At 35.3% G+C, this 17367-nt stretch overlaps 3 protein-coding genes and 1 non-coding gene across 5 annotated transcripts; 2 read left to right on the top strand and 2 right to left on the bottom strand.

Moving 5' to 3' along the window:
- Window positions 1-5011: 5011 nt before the first annotated feature.
- LOC112083394 lies at window positions 5012-8092 on the bottom strand. The gene is made up of 4 exons (XM_024151118.1): window positions 8064-8092; window positions 7891-7999; window positions 6718-7749; window positions 5012-6391 (listed from the first exon to the last, which is right to left on the bottom strand). The coding sequence occupies exons 1-4, from the start codon at window positions 8090-8092 to the stop codon at window positions 5012-5014; spliced, it is 2550 nt and encodes an 849-aa protein (XP_024006886.1).
- Window positions 8093-8507: 415 nt separating this feature from the next.
- Window positions 8508-8580, top strand: TRNAA-UGC. The gene has a single exon. It is a non-coding gene; the product is annotated as a tRNA-Ala (tRNA).
- A 191-nt stretch (window positions 8581-8771) lies between these two features.
- LOC18012614 (probable methyltransferase PMT5) lies at window positions 8772-12541 on the bottom strand. The gene is made up of 10 exons (XM_024151677.1): window positions 12440-12541; window positions 11253-12125; window positions 11022-11157; window positions 10704-10944; window positions 10377-10602; window positions 10145-10302; window positions 9738-10041; window positions 9462-9594; window positions 9145-9375; window positions 8772-9054 (listed from the first exon to the last, which is right to left on the bottom strand). Exons 2-9 carry the CDS (start codon window positions 11762-11764, stop codon window positions 9226-9228), a joined length of 1860 nt encoding a protein of 619 aa, XP_024007445.1. The 5' UTR covers window positions 11765-12125; window positions 12440-12541; the 3' UTR covers window positions 8772-9054; window positions 9145-9225.
- Window positions 12542-14441: 1900 nt separating this feature from the next.
- Window positions 14442-17075, top strand: LOC18012615. 2 transcript variants are annotated; one of them, XM_024151816.1, is made up of 3 exons: window positions 14442-14535; window positions 15239-15397; window positions 15529-17075. In XM_024151816.1, exons 2-3 carry the CDS (start codon window positions 15250-15252, stop codon window positions 16653-16655), a joined length of 1275 nt encoding a protein of 424 aa, XP_024007584.1. In that variant the 5' UTR covers window positions 14442-14535; window positions 15239-15249; the 3' UTR covers window positions 16656-17075. The 2 variants fall into 2 exon arrangements, with proteins under 2 accessions (XP_024007584.1, XP_024007585.1); XM_024151817.1 differs by having other exon boundaries at window positions 15532-17075.
- Window positions 17076-17367: the final 292 nt, after the last annotated feature.

Below are 17367 nucleotides of genomic sequence, written 5' to 3' on the forward strand. Positions count from 1 at the left end.
TTCCAAATCGAATTAAATATAAAGTAGAGTAATTATTCAAATTTTTAGTGGATGTAAAAGATAGAAAGAAAGGGAATATCTGATTTATATTACCATAAACTAGGACAGATATTCACTATAATAAATAGTATTGAAAGAGGTTTGAGAGTCGCAGAATCTTCCCACCGGGCTTTAGTGAAGTGGCCAGGAAGGTAGAAGATTCTTGCTTAGAAATATTTTAAAATGAAAAGACCTTTGTTATACCTATATCTATTGCACTGTCAGTTTTCATTAATTAGTGTAACACTGTAACTAATGACAAATTGACAATTACACATTCTTTTTCCAACTTTAAACTTTAAACTAAAATAAATTTGTTGGTTGTTCTATCGGAGATTTTATTTTGCAAAAGAAAAACTAACTAACAATGTTCTAGACTACATAAATCAAGCATGATTGTAACGAAATGAAACGAAATGAAATAAAATGTAATGAATACTAACAAACCTATCCTGAATCAAGCATGATTCATCCAATAGATTAGAGAAGGTACTGAGACTTCTTGAATCTAGACTTATGGTATTGCATATTTAATATTTGTTTCTCATATATTGTATAAGTAGCCAATTCGCATCTTCGGAGTTGGGACACTGTTCCGACATGCATATCCTAAAATTTTGGTTATCCAATTCAAATGTTTCATTTTTCTTAAAATTTATCCTATATATATACAAGTGATATTGTATTAATTTATATGCTTCTATTTTAATTTCTTAATCATTATTCTTTATTCTCTTATCTCATTTTTTACCAAAAACTTTAAAACTTTTTAGTTCATATACTTTCTATATATAATCCCATAACTAACAATCAACTAAACATACTAATATCATGATACCGTTCCTGCCTTTATTTCCTTTTACAAGATAAATGATTATCTAGGGTTAGGGATGTTAAAGTAGGCTCAAAATTTGTGAGTTTAGGGCATATTACGTGAAAATAAACTCTTTTAATAATAAACAGGTTGAATGAGCTATCCTGATTAGGTATATTTATTAAATATGGTTTAAAGCAAAAACGGATAGCTCAATTATTAGATCCGACCGATGATCAGATTATTTCAGCAATAACCAAATCAGATCCGACCGAAAACCACGTAACTGAACAGAGTAGATCATCGCAAAATCTCTAGTTATGTCAACAAACAAATATTAAAAAAAAAAAAAAACGTAACTTGGACTACTCGTATCTTTATCCTTTTTTAGAGGCCACAAAAGTAGAAAAATTAACTCTTTTGCGAGCCGACAAAGAAAAAAAAAAGTCTTTTGAAAAACGCATAATTTTTGACATAAGTTTTAGTGACTTGGGTATATTCTTGTATTTCTCTTTTATTAGGTTGCTTGTTTGTTATTGCCCTGATTTCTAGATCACCATATCTATTATATTAAAACAGAAGTATTTTAAGCGTTTGTTTCTAAACACTTTCAAATTTTTTTAAAAAAATATATTTTTTATGTTTAAATTTATTTTCTAAACCCTAAAATTAGATATAAATTTAGATAACTATTAGTTTCCTTAAATATAGGTTATATCTATAGTCTATAGATATTAATTTAATTAGACTTCCTTAAATTTAGGTTAGATCTAATTTAACATTTGAAATTTAAATAAAATTTTTAGAATAACGCATATGATTAACAAATATCTTATTACATTTTTAATCATATTCTATCAGATTAAATTTTTATATATTGAAAATAGATAAATATTAATATTATATAATAATTTGATGGGACAAGTTAAATTTTTTTTTATAACTATGGTAGGTTAGATTATCAAAGCATGCAAGATATTATAAGAAAATTATTTTAAAATTAGAAAATATTTATATTATAAAGTAATATAAACGAGTGGGTTAAAATTATAGTTTCATAATCATAGTCTTTTTTGAATTAATAAAATGAGCGAGTTAGAAATATATTTTTATAATAACAATCATTTTTTGATTATTAAAATAACCGGGTTAAAATTATGTTTTTATGATCATAGTGATCATAATAATACTGAAAAAAAAATTATATCTAAACACAATTTTTTTTATATCACTTATTAAAAAATTATATTTATATAGAAAACATAAATTAGATTACAAATTTGATTAAAACAAAATTTTCGTGCAAATGTACGGGGTAAAATATAGTATTTCTTTATTTACGGCGATTTATCGGATCAATCAAACTGACCTAAACTGATCTGTCTGATTATAAGAAAATCAACCCAAAAATTAAAATGTATCATTTATATAATGCTGTTTCCTTTTATGTATCCAAAATTGATAGCAAACACCAACCAAGTCGGAATAAGCAAGCATAATAAATTAGAGTGGTATCCCAACCAAGAAAATTGCTTCTTTTTAACTGGATTTAAACATTCTAACCACAATTTGTTATTTTTATATAATTTGACATGTATTCTGGCAAAGTCGTGAGTATTTGCCGAGACTAGAATCATGCCTTAGATATTAAAAATTAGGCAATGGTTTAAGGTCACTTCAAAGTTAACAAAATTATTGGACCACATTTATTCCAAAAGTAAGCTTATATATATATATATTAATATATATATATAGTTTAATACATGTGTTTAGTTTATTTGTTTGAAAAATTTCATAATCTTAAACATTTTTATTGTTTTAAGAGAAATTAAACAGTTTGGTTATCCTATCAATACAAAGAATTGATTATAAAATTTGAATATGTGAATTTGATGAATGTTTTTATAGGAAAAATGAGAATAATTCTAAATTAGAATTTCTATATTATCTATTCTTTATTATCATTATTTTTATATGTTTTAATTTAATGTTATAGTTTTTTTTAAAAGTGTTATTTTTATAATAAAGACCATATTTTTAAATTTTACATTAGGCCTTTGTAAATCTAAGCACGGCACTGGCCGAGACAATTACTTTTTACTGAATCATTGGTTATTTTATTTTTGCTAGAGTTCTTTTTCAGATTTAAGTAGTAAAAAAGTATACTTTTTAAAAATATAACCAGGCAAGATAAATTAGTATCTGAGTCACAGTTTTATCGGTCTGACCGACCGGGTTGGTCTAGATTTGAAAACACTCATCATAAAAAAAGAGAGCTTGAAATTAAAGAATAACATGTAAAAAAGAAGAAGAATATAAGAAAAAGGAGAGTGAGAAATATTCGGGAGTCCGTATTTAATACAGACAAAGGGGATATTCAGACAGATATCAAAGCTAAGAAGTAAGTCGAAACGTGTCACGAGAGAATCTCTTTCGTGCGTGCTTTGCATGGGATGCTAAAAAAGAAATAACTCTCTACTTTTCCACAAAATTATAAAATGAAATTCATTCCCGAATTAAAAGAAAAGAAAAGAAAAAGAGGAACTAAAGTTGGATTCTAAAGAAGAATCTTTAGAAAAGTTAAGGGTTGGAGTCTTGCAGATGAAGATTTTAATTGGTTTGGACAAATGCGACCACCCAATCAATTTTTTTTAATCCATTTTCTGTTATTATATTTTCTCATGTTATATAATTTAATTTTTTACATATTTACTTCTCCTAAATAGAAAAAATTATTTTTCGTATTCTATTTTTTTTGGGGGGGAGGGGGGAAATTTATTACTAGTTGTAAAAAGGTCTACTCAAAGGAGATGAATTATCGAATTCGAGACTCTAATAATACAAAGGGAATTCCGCAATGACTGGTTAATATATTGAGGGAATTAGGTACCTTCTATTTTTCAAGAACATTCTATTTATATATAAATATATTATAGTTTTCACTAGCTTTAACTTTCATGCAAAGTTCTCTATTGCTCTTATCCTATTATATCATCTGCATATTCTAACATGATAATTTTTTACAGAACACATGAGCGAGCAATCCAATCTAGATATACGTGTATATTCGTGGCTACGTGTATCTACAATATATATAAATAGATTGTATATATAGAGTTTAGACGGTTTAGACTAAAGATTTATATATAGAGTCAAAGAATTTTAGTCTAGTGATTAAGTATGTAAGATACCAAAATCAGTATGGATTATAACTTGTATGGACATTTAGTTAAAATCAATTAGCAATGAGTATGTTGTATTGTATATATCTAGTATATCATACTTCAACTTTAATTTTATTTTTTTATGTCGGACTTTTAACACGCATTTTTAATATGTTGACTCTTCCAGTTCATTTTTAACCAAATATCTTTGTAGGATTGCCAGCATACCCTTGTTTAATTTGGGCTATCATACATGGATCAAACTGGGTTTTGATACATGTTAGATTTCATATTTTCTTAACTCAAAATCAATCAAGACTTATGTGGATTAATCTATGTCCTTTATATTATTCAGATTATTCCATTCCATGGTATATCAAGATATTGTTTCTTTTAAGATAGCTCTTTAAATATAGCCGATAATTTTTCTGAACTATGCCAGTACTAAACAGTATGTAAGGAATATCTCATATCTAAATGTTAAAAGTTAGCTCCTGCTGGAAAACGACTCAAAATCTGCGGAAATGTAAGATCTTGGGAATATTTTGTCGTGGAAATATCGTTGTTTAATTATGACGAATGAATTGCGAATACATTTGGGCTTTAGTAACGGAATCATAGAGGGAATTGCCTTGGCCGAAGCAACTAACCAATTACACGGAGAAAACGCTCTGCACGTCGCTAGCACATCACACATTCACATGTAATAGTGAACTACATTGTTCATATCTAAAAGATGATTATGAAAGAACAAAATAAATAAATGCATTTATAGTAAGGCTTCTGTAAAAACATCCGCAGTTTTATTTCTTCTTTTTTAATCAACTGAGTATTTCATTTATGAAAGGTAGAGCTCTAAATCGAGCAAAAACAAACAGTATCAAAAGAAAACAGCAGCATCTACGCCTAATATAAAGGACATAAAACTACTGATGACCCTATAAATCGAATAACTTTGATAATAAGAGAGTCTGTCACACTCCAGGCTATCCAATCAGAAGCCTCTTTGTGCGTCATGTCTTAACCTTTCATAGAGCCAAGCTGGACCTCCAATGGATAGATAAGACTGCAATCTTCCATCCCTGATCACACTTTTCGCAATTTCCTGAGCTATGTGGTTTGATTTCGCAGATTCCAGCTCAAAAACAATAGCATTAAGCTCGTTCCCCAACCGGTTAATCTGCTCAGTAAGCATCCGATATCTAGGCCATTCTGCAGGTTTTGTAATCGCAGCATACGCCTCTTTACAGTCCAAGGCCATCGTTACATTGGTTATGCGTAGGTCTCTCAGGCTCTGTAGAGCCCATATAACTCCTTTCAATTCCCCGGTTATGCGGTTAGGCGTTCGTAAAAAGGCATCTCGGGCATGAAACGTTGTATTACCCTCATGATCTCTCACTACCCACGCCCCTCCACAATGTGATCGAGCATTCCTCCAATGTACATTAAGGTTGCATTTTAGCCTCCCCGCCGGTGGTGCCTGCCATCGTTCCTCAATGAACCGATAACCCGCTTCTCCCATGTCCTCAGAGTTCTCAGGTTTGTTTGCTTCAGTCCAAACATTGGCCTCCTCCTTACTGCGTTGTAGAACCCTGGCACTTGTCTCATGACTACCTGCAAATAATGCTGCATTCCGGTTTTTCCAGATACCCCATATAATCCACGGAATGGCATGTCTAAGGTCTGTTGGTACCACTTGTCTTTGTATGATATCAAAGAGAAAGCCCATGTTCCCTTCAAGTGAGTTGGAGAAACCATCCACTGGTAGATGTATGTTAGACAAATCCCATACCTGTTGGGCTACAGGGCATCTAAAAAGCACATGGTTGATTGTTTCTTCCTTTTCATTACAAAGCTTGCACGTCATATCCAAAAGCATCCCTCTTGTGCTTAGCCTTTCTGCCACCGTTAAAGCTTCAGAAAGTACCCGCCACAGAAAGAACTTTATTTTGGGTTCTGTTCTGAACTTCCATATGCGCTGCTTCAGAGCCACTCTGGTTTCATCCAATGGTGATAATGGAGGTTGTGGCAGGACAAGGTGGTTTGCAGCGAACCAGTATCCACTCTTAACTGAATAAGCACCATCCCTTGTGTAAGCCCAAATATGTTGGTTTGCTACTCTTCCCAACGGCATATCCATGATTCTCGCCGCATCAGCTGGAGGAAAAAGCTCATTAACTCTGTTGGGGATCCATTTCCCATCCGGCGAAATTAAGGATGAAACTTTCAATTCCAAGTCCATGAAAATTTCACGGTTCACTGGTCTACGAGGGTGATCATCCAAAATCCACTTCTCCATCCATACATGAGTAGTGACACCATTCCCGATTGATTTCATCAAGCCACGCTCTAACAATTCCTTCCCAAAATAATGCTGCGCCAAGCATATGAAGGACGATACCCCTTTCCACAACTTAAGAAATCTTTATTCGCAAAATATCTTCCTTTGTACAACCGAGATAACAAGGTATCAGGCTCATTAAGGATCTTCCATGCTTGTTTGGCTAACAAAGCTTGATTGAACTCCTCGATGTCACGAAAACCTAAACCCCCCTTCGCCTTAGATTTACACATTGCTCGCCATGATATCCAATAAATTTTGTTACGCTTTTCACACGAATTCCACCAAAAGTTCGTCATGGCTGTTGTAAGTTTCTTACAATGATGCTTGGTCAACCTAAAGCAGGACATCGCATATACAGGTAGCGCCATTGCGATTGATTTAAGCAGTATCTCTTTACCTCCAAGCGATAATGTTTTTGCATACCACCCATGGAGCCGTTTGCTTAACTTTTCACCGATAAAGGCTAAAAGTTTCTGCTTGGATCCACTAAAACATTCCGGCAGCCCCAGGTATTTGCCATCACCTCCTTCCTTGTCAATGCCAAGAAGATTCGAAATCAGGCAACACTGATACGGGTCTATAGCCTCCCCATAGGTGATAGCTGATTTCTGGAAGTTAATTAGTTGACCAGAAGCATCTCCATACAACTTTAAGCATCTTAAAAACTCTGTACACTCTCGCAGATTAGCTCGGCACAGAAAGAAGCTATCTTCTGCGAAGAGTAGGTGTTGTATAGGTGGACAATTCGCTGTAAGGCGCATCCCCGTTATCTTTCCTTCTTGCTCTGCTCGACTCATTACGTGAACTAGCGCCTCAGCACAGAGAATGAACAAAAAAGGAGACAACGGATCCCCTTGACGAATGCCTCTCTCAGGCTGAATATGCCCATGCAATCCCTCATTTAACAGTACCGTATAAGACACAGACCGGATGCATTCCATGATCCATCCCGACCATTGAGGATCGAAACCCATCTTGTCAAACAATATCTCCAGAAATTTCCATTCCACTTTGTCATATGCCTTCGACATATCAGTTTTTATGGCAATGAAATCCTCCTTGCAGTTTGGGTTTGTTTTCAGACCATGGATCATCTCATGTGCAATGAGAATGTTGTCCGATATCAGCCTTCCTGCGACAAAAGCTCCTTGCGTTTGAGATACCAGTTGTGGCAGAAACCGCTTTAGTCTCGTACATAAAACTTTGGATATAATTTTATACGTAACTGAGCAGAGACTCATGGGTCGTAAATCTGTCATTTTGTTCGGATTCTGGATCTTTGGAAGTAGACAGATCTGCGTATGGTTCCATTCCTGCGGTAGTTTTCCATTCTCAAAAAACTGTTTGACCTCATTCATCACATGGGTACCCGCAATCCCCCAGAAGTGCTGAAAAAATTTGCCACTCATGCCATTTGCACCAGGAGCACTATCTCCCTTAATGCCCTTTACTGCTCTTCGAATTTCAGCCTTCCGATACTAGCTTTGTTAATTCACGGTTCATAGAATCAGTGACCCGCACTTCCATACCTTGTAAGATTCCGACACATCCCCAATATCAGATGCCTTAAAAAGGTCCGTGAAGTACTCAATTGCAATGGCTCCCTTGGCTTCTTCCTCAAATCTTTCAACCCCATTACTATCAAGAAGAGAAACAATGGTGTTTTTAACCCTTCTTGACTTAACCCATCCATGGAAAAAACCAGAATTGCTGTCCCCAACCCTCAGCCATTTCTGTTTACTTCTCAATTTCCAATACAGCTCTTCCTCGTTAGTTGCCTTAGTTAGCTCAACACGCAGCTCCTGCAACTTTCCAAAATTTGGCGAGACTTTAGAGCTTTCATTATCAAGCTCCTGCTGTAGTGCTTGTAATCTTACTCTGGAGTTCGTATTTGAGACCTTTTTCCACTTTGATAGCTCTCGTCTACAGTTAGCTATACGGTCTAAAACTTTACCATTAGCAGGGCCGCAGTTTTATTACTTCCAATACTTCTTTCCTTCCGTGTAAAATGTAAATATTGATATATATCCATCAAGTTATTAAATGTAAATTTTTAAAGAATTTTTTCATAAAAACAAATGAAAAAAGGACATAAAGCAAAAATAAATACAATAAGTAAATAAATATATAATTTAGTATATCAAATGGGGATGTAGCTCAAATGGTAGAGCGCTCGCTTTGCATGCGAGAGGCACGGGGTTCGATCCCCCGCATCTCCATTTTTTTATCTACATGTTGTTGACATCTTTTGGGAACAGTAATCAATCAAGCTATCTTTATATATTTGGAACTTCGATTTTGCTATCTTTAGATACACATCAGAAGAGATTTACCTTGTAAGATTTGAGATTTCCACAAGCTCAGAGAATATTAAGAGTTTTATATAAACAACTTATTTTTATTTTACTATCATGATATCATCTCAAACCTTCAAAAAATACACTTTCCAAAAAGAGTAATCTCGTTTACAAAATTAAAGAGCAAACAACAAAAATGGATGAACGAAAATGTATAGCTACAGCTCTGTTCCAGAGCAAAATTTCAAAAACAAAAATAAAAGAATATTGAAGCTAACTCTTTCTTCTACTCATAGCTACAGCTTCCACTCTTACAAAACCCTCCTCAAAGTTCTTCTGTCCGAGGAAAAACAAAAATTGATTTCTCTCCAGAATTTGCAAGAGGCATGATTGGATCTGTTTAAAAAACAAATGTACACATATATCAGAATGATTCCTTAGAAGCTCAGGATTTGATTTTAGAGCCAAAGTAAGAGAGAAACTTACTGGTGAAAAGACTGTGTAGTGACTAGTGAGTGTTGTTTATGGTAAAAGAAGCATAATTTTTTTTAGACGTTGCTTTTTGATTTATTTTTTGAGAAACGGTTTTTGACAGACAAGAAGTCTTTGGTCGCTACCGTCTTGAAGATCAATGACTCGTGCTTCCCAACGCACTCGAGCTGCAAGTGCACGTGCCATCTCGATTACTCCCAGCTTGTCGCTGAGAACAACCCATCCCTATAAAATCAATCGCACATAGTTCAAGTTTTCTTTTTAGTTCTTGGGATCTTATGGGAAAACAAGAATGGTGTTTATATATGAACCTCGGGGCGAAGAATCCGATCCATCTCCAAGAACAAGTCCATTAGGCTGCACCGTTCGGAGCTAAGATGTGTGAGAAGTTCATTGGCATGAAGCATGTCGTATGTTCGGGGATATGTAGGGAATGGTTCACACCTGCGCAGTGAACAAAGATATTCGAGAATCTGATCATAGAATATACATAAAAAAAGGCTTCTTTTAACCATCATTATAGGTGATAAAAGAAGTCATTTTTTGATGAATTACAAAGAAAAAAAGAAACACACAAGCACACTCACCAGTCATGTAGAACAGCGGCAAAGCCACGATCAAGTATGATAGGAAGAGTGTTACGTGCATTGACAGGTACAACGTTCATTACCCAAGCGGATTTTCTTTCGTCAAGTAAAGCAGAGTTTAAGTTCCCGAAACGAGCATTCATGTCCATCACATTGCGTATCATGTTAAAAGGAGGGAGAGGATCTTCATCACCGGGTCTCTTTGGGTGGTCAGAGAAAATCAAAGGTGTAAGCAAGGACCAATAGTTTTTAAGTGCTGATCTCCATATTTGTGAATCCTCGAAGAATTCTTCAGGTTTTATACCTGAAATATCCAAAATATAAATATTAGATTCTGAAGATACCAAGTGAAAACTTGAACAATGAAACAAAGAAACGATGAATTGGCTATCAAAAGAAAAACTTTCCATGAATTTCAAGGTCAGCCGAGTTTGTTCCTGCAATAGCAGACCTATTCTGTATAGGAATCCAGCGTTTACTCGTGGTTCCGCTTATACATGGAACCAGTGGGTGGTAATACGGAACACTATCTCCATCTTTGCAAAGAGGTATAGAAGCTTGCGAACTAGACAAGAAAGAAACAGGATCAGTAGAGGAAAGCCAAGCATACACTTTTCAATGCCTCACGGTCATACTTACCGAGACGAATAGCAATCTGAATCTGCAGTTTTCTGCCAAAGATACGTCTCATCTTGCTGTGCTGTTAGACTCCAGCAGATCTTCTTAGATAACTCATTCACCCGTGTTGAGATGCTTGTTTTCTTTGTGTCTGGCAAGTTTCCCTGTGCTTTGTTCGTCGGAGAAGTTAAAACAAAGTACCCTCCGGGTTTCAGAACACGATCCACTTCCAAAAGTAGCATTGCATCTGCTTAAGGGCAAAAACAGAACGTCATCATGATCCCAGATCTCAAACTCAAAATTCAAAAGACAACAAACCAAACATGCTACACCTGTCGATGTAATTACCTTTTATATCCCAAGTAGTGCCACATTGAGCACAATGGACCATGTCAAAAGACAATGCTGGGTAAGGAAGCTGTTTTGAATAGAAATTTCCAATCATTGCAGGAAGGCCTCTCTCTAAAGCTAATTGGACTTGGCTCCCAGTTGCCTCATACTCAGCTATACATATAGGCATCAGCTTCAAAGACACTAGATGTGCACCGAAGCTTCCAAAGCCGCAACCAATGTCTAACACAGTCCGTACCTGTAAGCATCATAAGAAGTCTCAGAAGCTAGAGCTGAAAAGTTGATGTGTAGGATAATAAGATTAAGAAGACTTACACCCGCTTGAGCAAACTCAGTATCGCTTCCCAAACCTATCATCTCAGCAATTTGATGAGCGTAGTCTTTGACACCATCAAAGATCAGGCCATCTTCCGAGTGAAATGTAATTTGATTCTCTTCAAGCAACATTAACCTAATAACGAATATAAGCAAAAGATAAATTATAAAACAGAAACCAAATACGCAGGGAAACTGTATTTGAAGAAACTGTATGTCAAAAGAAAGGACCTCGTTGTCACGGTTCCTGACGAAAGAAACTGGTCTTTGGTTATCTTCACGTTCCCACTCCATATGATATCTCTACCAAGTGGCCACCTAAGTGGAATTTTATAGTCTCTTGGAGGACGAACTACACATCTTTCCTTTTCTCTTTCAAACTCGCAATGTCGATCTAACACGTCACCCTCTTGAAGCCCAGCAAGCAAATTCCCTGTTACGTTATAACAAGGCACATAGCTTTCTCTCTCTTTACCACAGAGAGGAAACTCTTTTAGACTAGCACCTAAGGAGAGAGACCTTAGATCCAGATAATCAACAGCAGCTTGCTCCTTTATCCTCCTATAGTTACTATACATGTTGGGGACAAGTGTTGAAGCAGTAGAAGCATCATATGAAGTGGATGTCAATGGTGCTAGAATGGTAACTAGAGCCACAACACCGACGACGAAGAAAAGCAACCCTCTGATCCGTGGTCTAAGACTGAAAACCGAGGAAACACTCTTGAACAATGGACTTCTCATTGTCTCGTTCGTAAGCAGAAACCAGTACTTCCTTCTGCTGACCCCAGAAAATTTGTCATCCGTTTCTCTTCATGAGATGTAAGATTCTAACAAAGTCCCAATTTTGAAGTACTCATTACCTGATCAAGCCATTTGATTTCACAATTGTTGAAAGTATTCACGAGCAGTGTTCCTCACAATCCTAAGAACAAGACTAGGATTTTCCACACTTATGATCCAAATCAGGAAATGGCACAAGTAGAGAGATGTATGCCAAATTCAGAACCAAAACTAATAAATCCCGATGTAGCGAAATGAAGATAAACTCTAGGCAATGCCAATTACGGAAAATCAAAATCTTGGCTGTAGCAAATCAAACCACCTGCAAACAAATCTCGCAGATCAAAAATCGAAAAAGTAATTAAAAAAATCCCCAAAAAAGAAACCTTACTTAAATTAGATAGTGAAACATAAGCGAATTTTGCTTTTTCCTCGAGGGAAATTTACATTGTCGTCAAAAGCGAAAAAAAAAGAAGCTTGAGAATAATTCAGTGGAAAAACCCAATCTTGAAGTTTCTCATGATGAGATCTCGAAAATGGGGAAGGAGATCAGAGATCCGATCAACAAATTAAATGCGGGAAAAACAAAAATCCACGACAGAGAGGTAATCAATTTAGGGTTTTTGAGATGCGTACCAGTAAGAGATTACCGAAAAGGATTTAGCTTTCGACCAACAATGGCAAAATGAGGGACAAAATGAGAGAGCGAGAGAGAGAGATATTCCAATTATATGGGCGCTTAATAAGCTTCTTTTTTTTCTGCTAAGCTTATTTAATTTCTTTTAATGAATTTTTTTCTGGATATAGGTGAATTATTGTTTATAAATAAGCGGCATTTAATAATGATTAACAAAATTAATTAAAGTGACTAAATACAAATTAGATCTGGAAAAGTGTGTAAGTAAACTTTTGAAAACAAGAAAATCATTTGTTAATTTTATTCCAGCAAAGAAAACAGTCATGAAAGAAGCAGCGGAGGAGAATAATTGCAATTCGTGGTGCACTTTTTACTTTTTGTTGGCATTTAATAAAATGGTCTCTTTGTCTCTTGGTCTCTTTATTTTATTATTTTTCCGAAATTCTCAAGAAAAAAGTTTTTTATTAATTATTATTATGCTATTGTTGGTGAGCAATAAGAATCCACTATAAAAAAATCCCGATCTATTTTTAATACATATCTATATATTTTGAGTACTACACATAAACATGTTACAACTTACAAGTGAAATATGATAGCAGAAATTAACTCAATCATTGGCTTACACATAAGTTTTTTTAGTTATTGTTTAATCTTCTAAAAGTAGTTTTATATTCTACAATAAAACAATATTTTTTTTAATTTCCTCCAAAATTCTCAAATTCAATTATAAATAGTCACGTCACATGTCTATATGGTTTACGTTTAATTGATAGGTACAAATTTGGGTTGCCTAAAGTTTTCAACCATCTTGCGTAATTAATTAATAGAAAAAGTTTGTTTTGCACAACAACCCAAGATTTGTTAAATAAAAATCACACAAAGTCATGCTATCACTCTAACACTCTTACAAGTTACAAGTATTAATCGTATTTGTTACGATTATGAAAGTTATTATATTATAAAACGAGAAAGAAAAAGACAAATCAAGCAACAAAACGTCAAAGCAATCGTTGTCCTATGTCCCGTCAAAAAAAAAAAAAAAAATCTAAGTACCATCACTTTCTCACTAAGTAAACATTATTACAACACAAAAACAGAATTTTATTCGTAAGTAATAATGAAAATTATGTAAAATCTAAGGACAAGAATCGAAGTTGAGTTGATGAGATCATAAAGATCAAGAAGATCAAGTTTAAGCAGTCACATCTCTATCTCCAAACTCTCTGTTCAAGACTTCAAGTAATCTACAAACTCTCATTGGTCTGTCTGCATCAAGCTGACTACAAAAACAATCTTTCCACACAATCTCATTGATAACTTCTTGTATCGCCTTGTCGATGACATTTTGCTTACATTCTGATTCTTTAAGGGATCCAACTAGAGTTACTGCAGCTGTTGATTTCACCCACTGCATCACGACCATTTCCACAAGTTTACCGCCAAATCTTGCTGGAACAGAGACACTGGCCAAGAAATACAATCCATACCTTAATATATCGTGTTCGAGCTTTAGCAACACACACTGTTTTTGGTTCGCACAGAGCATAAAAGGATAAGCACGCAAACAAAATTCTAAAACAAAATCTGAACATCAGGCGAGGACAGTCTCTGTTTCATTAACCGGCTTGGAGGACCGATTTGATTGGTCCGGTTGATTATCAAATCATCTTTTAGATCGGTGTATCTGATTGGGCGTACAATTCCATTATTTTCAACGTTTTGTTTAGTTTCGAAATAAGTTTTCGTAATTTTGTTTTAACTTCTAATATTTTTTTTTAATGGTAGAATTCTACGATTCGGATTAGATTTTCTTAATTCGGTTTGTATCGGTTTCGTTAATCCGAAGTAAATAGTAAATACGCCTAAATAGCAAACAGGCCAATGCAAGTTGATGATACGTGCTGGTTAAAGTAGAGGGTATATTTGTAACTTCCATTTTGAGAGGATTTAATAAGGTTACGTCTCTACCTGTTTGAAAAACACGACCTGTAACCCTAGCCGCCTTGGAAATTCCTTATTTTTTTTTTCCACAAATTTTCAAAGAAATTCGCTCAGATCCTCTCCTTCTTCCAAATCGATCTTCAAATCAATTGTAATTTTCTTTTTCTTCTTGATTTTAGCTTTCGATTGATACCTGTATTGATATCATCCTTCGATTTGGTCAAATCTAGGGTTTTTTTCAATTGGGTTCTTGATAAAGGTCAGATCTGTTTAGGCGTTTGTTTGGATATCGATTTCTCTCGACATCCCTGTCAAAAATTTTCCTTGATTTCCAGTTTTCCCCAATTTCTTTATCCTAATTGGTTCAGCCCAGAATTTGATGCCCTAGGGTTCGTTAGATCTTTAAATTAATTTGGGGCTTTCGTTCCTCTTGCTGAAAATTCATTGATTTTTATGGTTTTGGACTCTTGATTCTATGATTCTAGTCGTGATTCGTGAATTGAAATTATTAGGGTTAGGGTTGCAGTCAATTTGGGGATTTTTTGTTTTTTTGTTTTTTTTTATAATTTAACCGGTTAAATTAAAATTAAGGAAACATATTCCTGTACAAAGTTTGACTTTTGACTCTAAAATAAAATTATCACAATACTCAACAAAACCTTTTAATCCCTTTCCTCAAATTGAAGATTAACTTTGCTTAGCTATATAATTCAATATTGTGGGTCCGAAGTTAAAAACTCATATCTACCTAAACACATCAAATTCAAAGTGATATATATCTCTTGCCCATATGTAAATTACCAACCTTTAATGTCAAGCAAGTGACTAAACTGACTTTGGTTCTTACCATTCAGGTCTGAAAAACATGGGATTGAAGCGACCTTTTGATGCTGAAGAGATGCAAGAATGCAATGCTAAGCACGCAAGACAACTTAGTTATAGCTCTAAGCAGCTGAACCAATTAGACGAGTCTATTCCATATCATGTTCCTCTGGAGAAAACAGGTGTCATAGGTACAATGAAACCCTCGCAACTGTTAAATGTCATATAATTGATATAATAAACTTTTGTTCTGCTAAGCTTGAGTTACTTACTTGGCAAGTGTGTTAACCTGGACGTCTCTTGCAATGTGTTTTATTTGCAGTAGAGGATCTGAGTGGTCTCTGTGAGAAGAAGCCTACATGGACCAACGATGCAAGTCATGTTGACAAGGATTTCGAGACATGTGCACCATTCTCGTGGTTCTCAACCGGTTTGTGTCAAGAGGATGCTCCGTCTGGAGGGACGACTCAGTCATCTCTTTCTCATCAGTCTTCTGGTTCAGATTTCACCTGGAGGCCACTTTCCCCAGTGGAGGATGTTTATACTTGTCTGATGAATCATGCTCCTAGGAAACAAGTTCCGGTTGGGTCTACTCACCAGGCTGATATCCCTGAATGTGTCAAGGAAGCGACTCTTGATCAGTCCAAGACTTGTGCTAACGGTGACTTGGAAGTAAAACTGACGGGAAAGTGCATAATTCCGATGCCTGACTCAGACGTTTGTGGAACTGGTCAAGGAAGAAAGGAATGTCTTTGCCCGGATAAAGGCTCCGTTAGATGCGTGCGGCGACACACCATGGAAGCAAGAGAGAGCCTGATCGAAACTATTGGATACGAAAGGTTTGTGGAGCTAGGGCTCTGTGAAATGGGGGACGAAGTTACAAGCCTATGGACTGAAGACGAAGAAGATCTCTTTCATAAAGTTGTGTACTCCAACCCTGTTTCACTGGGTCGCGATTTCTGGAAGCAGTTAAAGGCAACGTTTCCTTCAAGAACCATGAAGGAACTTGTTAGCTACTACTTCAACGTCTTCATCTTGCGGAGACGGGCAATTCAGAACCGGTTCAAAACCCTAGACGTTGATAGTGACGACGACGAGTGGCAAGTAGAGTATGACGTTTTTTACAGCGGCAAATCTTTAGATGAGGACGACAACAACAACGGAAAGAGTTCCTCACATGAAGATAACGAGGAGGAAGATGAAGAAACCAACAGCAGTGATGATGATGATGAAGAAGAATCACCAGTCAACGATGCTCATTGTGTATATATGGATAAGGTTTCAAGAGACGGTGCTGGTGAAGAGGTAAATGTGGAAGACGATTCGTGTATGTCCTTCGAGCTACAGGACTCCAATCTGATCTTCTCTCACAGCCCAATCGAAAACAGAGAGTGCCATAGATCTGGTGATGATTCGTATTCATTTGATAATGCTGCTTGTGATCGGTGATTCACATCAGATTGTTGGACCAAGAACAACGATCTTCTTCCAACTTCGAACATCATTGACGAGATATTTGGTCAAGACGACTGGGGAGAGAATGATAATGAAGCTGATGATGATGATAACTCGAAGGGGAAGTAATTAGGTCTTTCTTCTCCGGTTTCTGCAGGTTTTTCTCTTTTAATTTTCTAAGTGAAATTATTTAAAGAAGCAGAAGTTTGAAAGTTTCCTCCTTGGAATTTTTTGGGGTTTTTAGGTTGAAGAAGAAGGGACTCCTGATTGATTTGACTTTGTTTAAAGCCATTAAATCCGAGGAACCCTTTTCTTTTAGTTTTTAATACCTCAAGATTATTTAGTCAATAATCTTTGTATATTTTGCTGTAAAAAGAAAAAAAAAAAATTGGGAAAGCTATCCAAATTTTTGTATTGATAATGACTAAACTAACTGCAAAAGAATCTTGACTTTTCCATAATCTGTCATAAGTTTCAACTTTTCCAATGCGTCAGCACTTCTGTATAAGGAAAATGCTCATTTCTCTTGCTGCTGCTAGATTATGAAACTAATTGATGATTTCCTGTTTTGAAGCCAAAACGCAATATGTCGCATATTGGTTTACAGTGAAAGTTATGCTGTAGAAAGGATTTTCTTTTGATGAATTTTTTTTTCATGGCTTTATCTGTTATTAAGTTACTGGAAATAAAAGAAAAAGCGCCTTGG

Source organism: Eutrema salsugineum, unplaced genomic scaffold (assembly GCF_000478725.1).
Source record: "Eutrema salsugineum unplaced genomic scaffold, Eutsalg1_0 scaffold_6, whole genome shotgun sequence".
NCBI lineage: Eukaryota > Viridiplantae > Streptophyta > Magnoliopsida > Brassicales > Brassicaceae > Eutrema > Eutrema salsugineum.

What these genes read in the sequence shown, in the direction of transcription:
- LOC112083394 (XM_024151118.1), bottom strand. Translation starts at nt 8,092, where the DNA reads ATGGCTGAGGGTTGGGGACAGCAATTCTG. An exon ending in GGTTGGGGACAGCAATTCTG is followed by an intron (nt 8,000 to 8,063) that starts GTTTTTTCCATG and finishes TCTTCTTGATAG; the next exon opens with TAATGGGGTTGAAAGATTTG. An exon ending in CAATCGCAATGGCGCTACCT is followed by an intron (nt 6,392 to 6,717) that starts GTATATGCGATG and finishes TGCTTGGCGCAG; the next exon opens with CATTATTTTGGGAAGGAATT.
- LOC18012614 (XM_024151677.1), bottom strand. Translation starts at nt 11,764, where the DNA reads ATGAGAAGTCCATTGTTCAAGAGTGTTTCCTCGGTTTTCAGTCTTAGA. An exon ending in CACTACTTGGGATATAAAAG is followed by an intron (nt 10,603 to 10,703) that starts GTAATTACATCG and finishes GCCCTTAAGCAG; the next exon opens with ATGCAATGCTACTTTTGGAA. An exon ending in TCAGATTGCTATTCGTCTCG is followed by an intron (nt 10,303 to 10,376) that starts GTAAGTATGACC and finishes TTTCTTGTCTAG; the next exon opens with TTCGCAAGCTTCTATACCTC.
- LOC18012615 (XM_024151816.1), top strand. Translation starts at nt 15,250, where the DNA reads ATGGGATTGAAGCGACCTTTTGATGCTGAAGAGATGCAAGAATGCAAT. An exon ending in GGAGAAAACAGGTGTCATAG is followed by an intron (nt 15,398 to 15,528) that starts GTACAATGAAAC and finishes TTTTATTTGCAG; the next exon opens with TAGAGGATCTGAGTGGTCTC.